The sequence below is a fragment of the Tupaia chinensis genome, unplaced genomic scaffold (assembly GCF_000334495.1).
Source record: "Tupaia chinensis unplaced genomic scaffold, TupChi_1.0 Scaffold147123_1, whole genome shotgun sequence".
NCBI classification, from domain to species: Eukaryota; Metazoa; Chordata; class Mammalia; order Scandentia; family Tupaiidae; genus Tupaia; species Tupaia belangeri.
The window spans coordinates 931,340-942,197 of NW_006206975.1; the positions used below are offsets into that span (position 1 = coordinate 931,340).

General features: G+C 42.5%; 1 protein-coding gene across 4 annotated transcripts in view; it reads right to left on the bottom strand.

The window, feature by feature from the left end:
- CDK7 (cyclin dependent kinase 7) overlaps positions 1 to 10,141 on the bottom strand; it is a 38,383-nt gene extending 28,242 nt beyond the window's left edge. For 2 of the 4 annotated variants that reach the window (XM_027768671.1, XM_006169524.3), the window contains exons 1-5: positions 9,952 to 10,141; positions 9,552 to 9,611; positions 5,187 to 5,220; positions 1,905 to 1,972; positions 1,255 to 1,323 (exon numbers count right to left, since the gene is read on the bottom strand). In XM_027768671.1, the coding sequence (XP_027624472.1) occupies positions 1,255 to 1,323; positions 1,905 to 1,972; positions 5,187 to 5,220; positions 9,552 to 9,611; positions 9,952 to 10,017 (297 nt within the window). In that variant the 5' untranslated portion in view covers positions 10,018 to 10,141. Of the gene's footprint in view, positions 1 to 1,254; positions 1,324 to 1,904; positions 1,973 to 2,449; positions 2,528 to 5,186; positions 5,221 to 9,551; positions 9,612 to 9,951 lie in introns of those variants that run through there. The other 2 variants (XM_027768672.1, XM_014584571.2) reach the window with 2 other exon arrangements.
- Positions 10,142 to 10,858: the final 717 nt, after the last annotated feature.

Consider the following 10,858-nt stretch of genomic DNA (forward strand, 5'->3'; position numbering starts at 1 on the left):
TGTGAAACTAGAAATGGAAAATTATTGATGATAACATACATGATTAAGCCACTATGCAGTATATTCTGGATGGGAAACCACTTTTTGTATGCCGTGACAATGATTAGGGAATGAATGTAAATTAATTAATTAAAAAAAAAAGTTTCAGGAGAAAAAATAACACAAAAACTATTTTTCTTGAAATTAAAAAAAAAATGTATATTTGATGATTGCAGTAAGCTATACAGTCCTTGCTAGGTGCTACTTTATCATATGTTCATTCTACTCACTGAGGTTTATGCTTAAAGTCAGACTTGTGTTCATGGATATGTATATATCAGCTGTGCTTGCTATCGAAGTATTTAGATTAATTAAGTTCATTAGCAAATAAATAAAATGGAGGGAAAAGGCATAGAAAGCAAAACCATGGATACCAGAGACAGTGTGGGACGAGGGTGAAACATCGCAGGGCGTATATTGATGTGCTGGACTAAGTCAATATACAGTGTATTCTGGATGGGAAATCTCATTTTGTTTGCTGTAATGATGTATAGTGAATGAATGTAAATAAATACATTAAAGCAAAAACCAAAAAACAAAAACACAACACACTGGACATTTGTGTGTCCATTCCTAAGATCCTGATGAATGTGTAGAAATGGAGGAAAAAGGTCTGTGGCATGACTATGCCCCACTAGAGGGTGTTTTCTCTTTCCTGCTATATTTTTCTCTCTCTGAAGAGCACATGTACCTTTTGCTAATTTTTAAAAAAAGAAGGCAAAGGAAAAAAAGCCAATGAAATCCAAATCCTTTTATTCTACACTAGAAACACAGCTAAATAATAAAAAGTAAAAAACAGAGATCTTTTAACATTAAGAATACATCCAGATTTTAATAAAGTTAGCATCTTTTGGATAACCAGTATCTTTTTTTTTTTTTTTTGAGAGTTTTTGCTATAGGGCAAGAGCACTCGCCAAAAAGACAGAGAGACAGAAAGCGAGAAATCATCCCCTAGGGGGGATGGCCATGCCACAATCCCTTCTCCTCCATTCTCCTCTCAGGATCTTGGGCACACACATACATGCACCTGGCATGAGTTTAAGCCACCAGGTCTGGGACTCGAACCACAGTTGACTACATGGGAGTCCAGTGACATAGCCATTACACCAACTGCTGGCCCCTGACTACTAGTATCTTCTCAGGTATAAACAAACAGTTTATTATAAACATTTCTCCATTAATAAAGTGAGAGAAAAATATCTCTAAGAACCCTACCTCTAGATCAGTTTCCATAAAATCAAAGACAAGGCTAATATTAGATTTATGTCCGAAAGCATCAAGGAGCTGCAAAGCAAAAAAAAATTTTAAGTTAAAATGTGGTTCTCTAATGCTTGACAGTACCATATCAACTAAGATGATTTTTAAACATTTAAACAAGCTTTTGGACTGTTGGTAATTCTCCATAGAGCTTAAATAATTTCAATAAATTTGACATTTGTCCCTTTTTGGACAGTACTAAGGAAAGGAATGAGTACATTCTTTATGGCAGGCACTATGCCAGACACGCAGGTATATTTGATTAGCTAATCTCACAACATATGAGGCAGAACTGTGATGGAGTTGCAAGGGAACTTACACAAGGTCTCAGAGACAGAAAAGTTATGAATGTAGGTGCCCTTTTAACCACTATGCCAAGAGCTCTGTCAGCTTCAAAACCAATCTCTAGGTCAATACTTAATTTGTTTTTATCAGTTACATAGTTTTATAGATACTGCCTATAGGAACTATTAGGAGAGAAAGTACATTTTGGACTGATAAATTTTCAAGTTTCTTCTGCAAGATTCACCTAGACACCTTCAATGAACACCCACCACATTCACAAAAGGCAGTATCCCAATCCCAGAAACAATTTAGATCATACTCACACCAATTATATTTGGATGACTTAGCTCCTGTAATAATTTTATCTCTCTTAAGGCTGTTCTATTTATACCTATACAGAAAAGCAAATAAAAAGTAAATATTCAATCTGAAATCTCAAACTTGCCTACATATATATTTTTTAGGAAAGGTCAGTCATCTCAGAAATGAATGTTAGAGAAAATAAGGACTATTTTGACAATTTTTATGACAAATCTGTTTTTCTTCTATATTGTCTACTGTTGGAATAGCTAAGCATCAACTATGATACATGATGAAAAATTTATCTGTAGCATATCGAGAGTTCTTCCAAAAGCTCATGGAACGGCTAGCCCTGTTTTCAAGTAGTTAAGGGAGGGAGCTAGATCCCCACATGGCTGAATGTGGTTGGAATACTAGTGTTGGCCGTTTGGAAGTCACACTGGATACGAGTGCATGTATGCCCAAATCCTAGCAGGATGTAAAAATGGAGAATTGCGGCATGATCACATGCTGTGATCTCTCCTTTTCTCTGTATCTTTCATGGTTAAGGCAGGTGGATCTCACATACCTGACTGCATGGTCTGAGCCTCAGACCTATGTGTGTGCCCCAAATCCCAAAAGGAGAATGGAGGAGAAGGAATTGTGGTGTGGCCACTCCCCCTGGAGGTGCTTTCTCATTCTCTCTCTCTGTGTGTCCAGTAAGCACATGTGTCCCATAACAAAACCTTAAAAAAAAAGTGAAGAAACTATGAAGTTTCAAATTTTATGTGCACTAAAAATACTCATACTTTTACCCATTTTATTTACTTTAATTTTATTCACTGTCTTTTTTTTTTTTTTTTGAAGTTCACCAGAGAGAGAGAGACAGAGAGAAAGAAAACGAGAAAGCTATCACGTTTAGGGACTTGACTTGAACCACAATCAGCCAGGTGGGAGTCCAGGCACCTTAACTACTATACCACCTGCCGGCCCCTATTATTATTATCATTTTAGTATGACCTGAGAGAGAAAAAAAGTGAGAAAGCAAGTCACCAGGTCTGGGACTTAAACCATGGCAAGCCATATGGGAGTCCAGAACCTTAACCAGCACGCCACCTGCCAGTCCCAATAATGGGTCTCTTTTATAAGAACTGTATTTGGGGACCAACAGATGGGATAATGGTTACATTGCTAGACTCCCACAGAGTCAATGCAATTTGAACCCCGGACCTGGTGGCTTAAAACTCACACCAGGCACATGTGTGCCCAAGATCCCAAGAGGAGAATGGAGGACAAGGGACTGTGGCATGGCCATGTCCCTTGGGGGATGATTTTGCGCTTTCTGTCTGTCTCTGTCTCTCTGGGGAGCACGAGCACCCTATAGCAAAAATCTGTCTCAAAAAAAAAAAAACCCTACTGGGGACCAGCAGTTAGCATAATGGCTATGGTGCTGGCGTCCCACGTAGTCAACCGCGGTTCACGTCCCGGACCGGGTGGCTTAAAACTCACGCCGGGCATGTATGCGTGCATGCCCAAGATCCTGAGAGGGGTACGGAGGAGAAGGGATTGCGGCATGGCCATCACCCCGGGGGGTGATTTCTTGCTTTCTGTCTGTCTGTCTGTCTGGTGAGTGCACGTGCCCTATATATCTTCTCAAAAACAAAACAAAACAAAACAAAAAACAACAACAAAAAAAAAACACCTATTTTGCGACAATTAAATAGGATTTAGCAGGCTTTAGAAGAAGGGATAAAGAAACCTTTTTTCTCATACTATTCCACAGTGAGCTTTGTGTACTTCGAGAAGATATATCCTGGGAACCAGCAGCTGGTGTAATGGTTATGTCGCTGGACTCCCATGTAGTGGACTGTGGTTTGAATCCCAGACCTAGTGGCCTAAACTAATGCTGGGTGCATATGCGTGCGTGGCCAAGATCCAAAGAGGATAATGGAGGAGAAGAGACCCTCCACCCCTGGGGGGAGTGATTTCTCGCTTTCTCTCTCTCTGTCATTCTGGTGAGTGCATACGCCCTATATCAAAAACTTCTCCAAAAAAAAAAAAAAAGATGTATCTTGATTTTTCAAAGTAATCAGAAGCTCATAAATAAATAATTGTGGAGAGGTTTTGTTGTGTTTTGTTTTTCGCTATAGGGTGCGTGCGCTCGCCAGGCAGACAGAGACATAGAGACAGAAAGCGAGAAATCACCCCCCAGGGGGGATGGCCACGCCGCAATCCCTTCTCTTCCATTCTCCTCTCGGGATCTTGGGCACGCACGCACATGCACCCGGCATGAGTTTTAAGCCACCGGGTCCAGGACGCGAACTGCGGTCAACTACATGGGAGTTCAGCAACATAGCCATTACACTAACTACTGGTTCCCATAAATAAATAATTTTAAAAAATGGATTGGGGCCAGCGGGTCGCATGATGGTTAAGGTGCCAGACACTCTTGGACATGGCTAACCACAGTTCAAGTCTCAGATCTGGTGGCTTGCTTTCTCACTTTCAATCTCTTTCTCTGTGTCTCTCTCTGGTCAAATTTAAATAAATGAACAGTGGGGCCAGCAGGTGGCGTGGTGATTAAGGGCCCTGGATACCCACATGGCTGACTGTGGTTTTAGTCCCGGACCTGGCAGCTTACTTTCTCACTTTTTATCTCTCTTTTTTTCTCTCTCTCTCACTCTGTCCCTCTGCGGTCAAATTAAAAATAAATAAAATAAGTAAAGTTAAATAAATAAAATAATTTTTTAAAAAAATAAATGAATGAATAAAATTAAAATAAAAAAAATTTTTTTGGAGAGATTTTTGCTATAGGGCGCGTGCGCTCACCAGACAGACAGAGAGGAACATAGAGACAGAAAGTGAGAAATCACCCCCCAGGGGGGATGGCCACGCCGCAATCCCTTCTCCTCCGTACCCCTCTCGGGATCTTGGGCACGCATGCACACGTGCCCGGCGTGAGTTTTAAGTCACCGGATCCAGGAAGCGAACCGCAGTCGACTACGTGGAAGTCCAGCGACATAGCCATTATGCTAACTGCTGGTTCCCAAAAAATAAAAAATTCTTAAAAAAAAAATAATAGTCGCTCATAACACCAAAACAGCAATGAAGGTAACAAGACAAGCTACATGATTTGAAGTTTCCATTGAACACCCAAATAGTAAAAATCACCAAATATCCTTTGTCTATCCTGAGTCTATCTCTACTCTTTCGGGACTATGAAATAACTGTTATCTAGAATAATTGCTAATTCTTAATAATACTTTGCTCAATTCTTAGTGAGAATACAAGCTTTTCTGTTCTGTCATATTACATTAAGTACTTACCATCTTTTGCTTCAGATCTATGCCCAAGTTTTATCTGGTAGAGAGAAAAAAAACCAGACAGATACGCATTAGGCCCAACCAAGGTAGCAAACTGAGAGGGAACTGCTCATGGCACAAGGGAGGGTTTGGTCCCTAGTCCAACCTACACAGGCCAGGAGACATGTGCTTGTGGTTCCAGATAACTGGGAGTCTAAGCAGAAGGATCATGACACAAGGTAAGACCCTACCGAAAATCTCTCTTTCAGGCAGGACTCACAGCATAGCAGTTAAGCGCTTCCCAGTAGAAGCCACATCCCACACAGCCAACCACAGTTCAAGTTCTAGCCCTAAGGACTTATATGTAGTAACCAGGATCTTGACAGATAAAGAACTGGAGGAAAATAGATTGTAACATGATCAGGTCCCATTAGGGGTGCTTTCTCTCTCTTTCTCTAGTATGCACAAGCCTTTTGGCCAAAACAAACAAAAAAAAGAAGGCTAAATAATTTTAGATGGGACTGGCAGGTGGCAGGTGGAATGGTGGTTAAGGGCACTGGAATCCCACATGGTTGACCATGGTTTAAAATGAAGAGGAAATTTTGTGTTACTTTTGTGTTACTTTTTCTAACTTCCCAGGCCTGGCAGCTTACCTTCTCATTTTCTCTTTCACTCTCATTCTGTCCCTCTCTGATCAAATTAAAATAAATAAATAAAGTTATGTAAAATAATTCTTTAAAAAAATTATTTTAGAAAATGCACATCAATGTAGTTGATGCTAGTCAAAGCCTTTTATGATAAATATGCATGCAGAGGAGCCAGCAGATGGCACAGTGGTTAAGGTGCTAGATTCCCACATGATGACCATGGTTCGAGTCCTGGATCTAACTGGCAGCTTTCTTTCCATTTCTCTCTCTGAACAAATTAAAAAATAATAATAATGGTCTGGCAGGCAGATTGGTGGTTAAGGTGCTGGACTCCACATGGCCGACAATGGTTCAAGTCCTGGACCTGATGGCTTGCTTTCTCACTTTCCTGTTTTCTCTCTCTGTCTCGCTCTGATCAAAATTTTTTTTTTTTTGGAGAGGTTTTTGCGATAGGGCGTGCACGCTTGCCAGACAGACAGAGAAAGACAGAGAGACAGAAAGCGAGAAATCACTCCCCAGGGGGGATGGCCACACCGCAATCCCTTCTCCTCCATTCTCCTCTCGGGATCTTGGGCACGCATGCACACACGCCCGGCGTGAGTTTAAGCCACCAGGTCTGGAATGTGAACCGCGGTCGACTACATGGGAGTCCAGCGATATAGCCATTATGCTAACTGCTGGTCCCTCTGATCAAATTTTTGAAAAGAAAATGAATAAAATTAAATAAATACTTCTTTAAAAAATAATAATAGGGGCTGGCAGGTGGTGTGGTGGTTAACAGCGATGGATTCCCACATAGCCGACCATGGTTCAAGTCCCAGATCTGGTGGTGGTTTACTTTTCCACTTTCTCTCTCTCTCATCTGTCCCCCTTTGGTCAAATAAATAAATTAATTAATTAAATAAAATAATTCTTAAAAATATAATAAATCAAATAAATAATTCATTTTTTAAAAAAATGTAAAGAAAATCACACCAGGCATGTGTGCCCCAAATCTCGAGGAGACTGGAGAAGGGATTATGGTGTGACCACCTCAGGGGGGTGATTTCTCCCTTTCTCTGTCTCTCCAGTGACCACACACAACCTATGGCAAAAGTCTAAAATAAATATGCACACAGAAAATACAAATATGACATATAAAGGAAATGTGCTTGAGGGAGAAAAGTTACACAGATCATGATATCCAATAGTTCTGAGGACCCAACAGATGAGTGATACTACTTCAGCCAACTTCTGAATGCATGAGGCAAAAGTAACACAAAATTTCCTCTTCATTTCAATTTAAATGAACAGAACAGGTGCTGCAGTAGCGCACTGCTCAAGTGAAGCTGGATCTACCAATATATGGACTATCCTGGGGTCCTCAGCCAACCTATATCCAGTACACTGAGCACATATGCCTATGATCCTGCCTGGCTGGGAAGGCTATAGAAGGGTAAGGTGTGAGATTCTGTTGAGAGTGTTTGTCTTTTTCTCTTTCTCAAATTCATGACTTTTTTATTTTTAATTAAATAAGTGCCTTACAAAAGGCGGCAAAAAGGGAGTCAAGAAGAAAGTGGTTGATCCATTTTCTAAAAAAGATTGGTATGATGTGAAAGCACCTGCTATGTTCAAAATAAGAAATATTGGGAAAACACTAGTCACTAGTACTCAAGAAGCCAGAATTGTGTTTGACAACCTTAAGGGCCATGTGTTTGAAGTGAGCCCTGCAGATCTGCACAATGATGAAGTCACATTAGGAAATTCAAGTTAATTACTGAGAATGTTCAGGGCAAAAACTGCCTAACTTCCATGGCATGGATCTTACCCGTGACAAAATGTGCTCCACGATCAAAAACAGACCATGATTGAAGCTCATGTTGATGTCAAGACTACCGATGGTTATTTGCTTCATCTCTTCTGTGTTGAGCTTACTAAAAAAACGCAACAATCAGATACGAACTCTTATGCCCAGCATCAGCAGATCCGCCAAATCCAGAAGAAGCTGATAGAAATCATGACTCGGGAAGTACAGACAAATGACTTGAAAGAAGTGGTCGGTAAACTGATTGTAGACAGCATTGGAAAAGACATAGGAAAGGCTTGCCAATCCATCTGCCCTCTCCATGATGTCTTTGTCAGGAAAGTAAAAATGCTGAAGAAGCCCAAGTTTGAATTGGGAAAACTCATGGAGCTTCATAGTGAAGGTGTAGCTCTGGAAAAACTACTTGGGATGAGAAGGGCGCTGAAGTTGAATAAGCTACTGGATATGAACCACCACTCCAAGAATCTATTTAAAGTTTAGACTTTTTTTTTTTTAAATATAATTATTTTATTTAACTTTACTTATTTATTTAAATTTGACCAGCTAGGGACAGATAGAGCGAGAGAGAAAGTGAGAAAGCAAGCCACCAGGTCCAGGACTTGAACTGTGGTCAGCCATGTGGGAGTCTAGCACCCTGAACCATCAAACCTGTTGGCCCTGAAGTTTAGACTTTTAATAGTGCCAAATAAAAAGTCCTATTTGTGACAGTTAAAAAAAATTAATAGAGTAAGTTCTAGGAGCTGGATTGCCTGAAGGCTGACTCACATGGGAAGGCTCCAGTTCTGATTAGGTCACAAGACCTTACTGAGTACCCAGCATGTTTGCCCATGATGGAGGCTAGGTGAGGTTGGGGATGGATCACCAACCACATGGAGATCCTGCTGTCAGAACTGCTTTCTTTCTCTTCTAGCCAGGAAAGAAGACAAACACACAAACACACACACAACAACAATAAAAACAACAACAACAACTGGTTCTACCCCAGAGTTCCAATCTTAGAATATAAGGCATTAATTAAGTCTACTGCCTGAGAACAACATGAGTAACTCATTATCAGCACTGTCAAGAACAGTAAACCAGGTTACCATGGTATAGTGGTTAAGCCCTCTGCATTGAAAGCTGGATTCCAGTGGCCTCTGAGTTGGAATCCTGAACCCTGGGGCTTGAAAAACAAGCTGGAAACATGTGACCATGTCCAGAATCCTGACCGGAAGGAGAAATAAGGGGAAAAGAATGCAGTACTGATCACCCCACCAGGAGGTACCACCTCTCCACCTCTCTCTTGTGTAAGAAATACACCTCTAGCAATAAAAAAGGAGGAGGAAGAGAAGAAAAAAATTGTTTTTGTTTTGCCATAGGGGCAGATGCTCTTAGGAGACAAACAGTGAGAGGGACAGTGAGAAATCACCCCCCCTTCCGGGGCGATGGCCACACTGCAATGCCTTCTCCTCCATTCTCTTGACAGGATTTTAGACACGAATACAACAAACGCCCTAAGATGACTTTCAAGCCTCCAGGTACAGGACTCAAACTGTGGTCAGCCATGTGGAAATTCAAAGCCTTAACCCCCATGCCACCTGGTGACCCTGCTTTTTTTTTTGGAGAGGTTTTTCCTATAGGGCACATGCGCTCGCCTGAGAGACAGAGACAGAAAGCGAGAAATCACCCTCCAGGGGGGATGGCCATGTTGCAATCCCTTCTCCATTCTCCTCTCGGGGTCTTGGGCCCTCACGCACATATGCCCAGCATGAGTTTAAGCCACTGGTTCCGGGACTCGAACTGCGGTCAACTACATGGGAGTCCAGCGACATAGCCATTACGCAAACTGCTGGTCCCCCTAATATTTTTAAATGTTAAAATAGTAAAGCGGCAACTGTACAGCCCATAACAGACATCTTCAAAGACACTTGAGGAAAAACAACATAAGATGTAACTCACTTTCTTAATGGCGACAATTTGGTTGGTATTCTTGTCTCTGGCCTTATAAACCGTGGCAAACTAGAAAGTAAAATAGGAATTACCTAAGTTTCTGTAAGTACTTTCTTTGAGTATGTCATTTTGCTTTTATTACATTTAAGGAAGCGAAGAACCCAGGGTTTTTGAACAGTGTAAGTGGCTAGAAACGTTGTCGGAGACTCCACGTCAAACTCCCAGCTACACTCCGGGAAGGAAAGCCACCCTACGGTTCCCCTTCGGGGTGTAAGGAGGAGCGCCAGGTGCGTATGCGCGGCCGCTCTCACCAACTCACTCCTCTGGTCTCCACGAGAAACCCTGACAAGGTGTGAGGCGGCCAGGGGCTCTCCGCTCCGGGCCCTCTTAATCCCGCCCGGAGCCTCACCTGTCCTTCCCCGAGGAAGTCCAGTTTTTCATAACGCTTTGCTCGAGACTTCACGTCCAAAGCCATTCGGCTAGTGAACCCCGACTCCAGGCAAAACGAGAGGTCCCAAGACAGCTGGAAACCACCTTTTTAAAGCCTCTAAGAGCCACTTCCGCTCCCTGGCTCCAACACGTTAGTGGCTCCGCCCTCACTTCCGGGGCGGGCGGGAGTGTTGCTCAATGAGTCCGGCGGAGCCAGCCTGAACGAAGGTACGCGAGGTACCGGTGCACGTTCCCCGCTCCGGTCACGTGATGCCGTTGCGACGGATGCGAACTGTTTTTTGTGCTCAGTTACCCTTCAGTTTGGTTATTTCCCTTGCTACGGGGTGGGGCAGCGTCCTGATACGTGTTCTCACTTCGGGATTTGGTAGGTGTGTGTGAGTGTGGAAAGCTTTGCCTTATTTCTGATCTCGCTTTTAGCTTCTTGCTCAGGCCGGCCGGGGCATGCCGGTTTCTATAGACGCCAGACTCTGCGATCTTGTTTAGTACTTAGGTGAACGCCACGTTCCTAAGACCTGGTCCAGAACACTCTCAGTCCAGTCCTTTTATACTAAAGCAGGACCAGGGAAACAAAATCTGTGGAGTAGGCTTCTGGTCCTCAGTTTTTTGCTATAAAATGGAAATTATTATGATAGACTATATCGGGCCGGCTGGTGGCCTGGTGGTTAAGGCGCTGGACTCCTAGATGGCTGACCACGTTTGAGTCCCGGACGTGGAGCTTTGTTTTCCTACTTTCTGTTTCTCTCTCTCTCTGTCTGTCTCTGGTCAAATTGAACAAGTAACGACGATGATAAATTAAATAGGGCACATGTGCTCACCAGAAAGACAAAAAGCGGTAAATCACCCCCCCCCCCCCCCCCCCAGGGGGG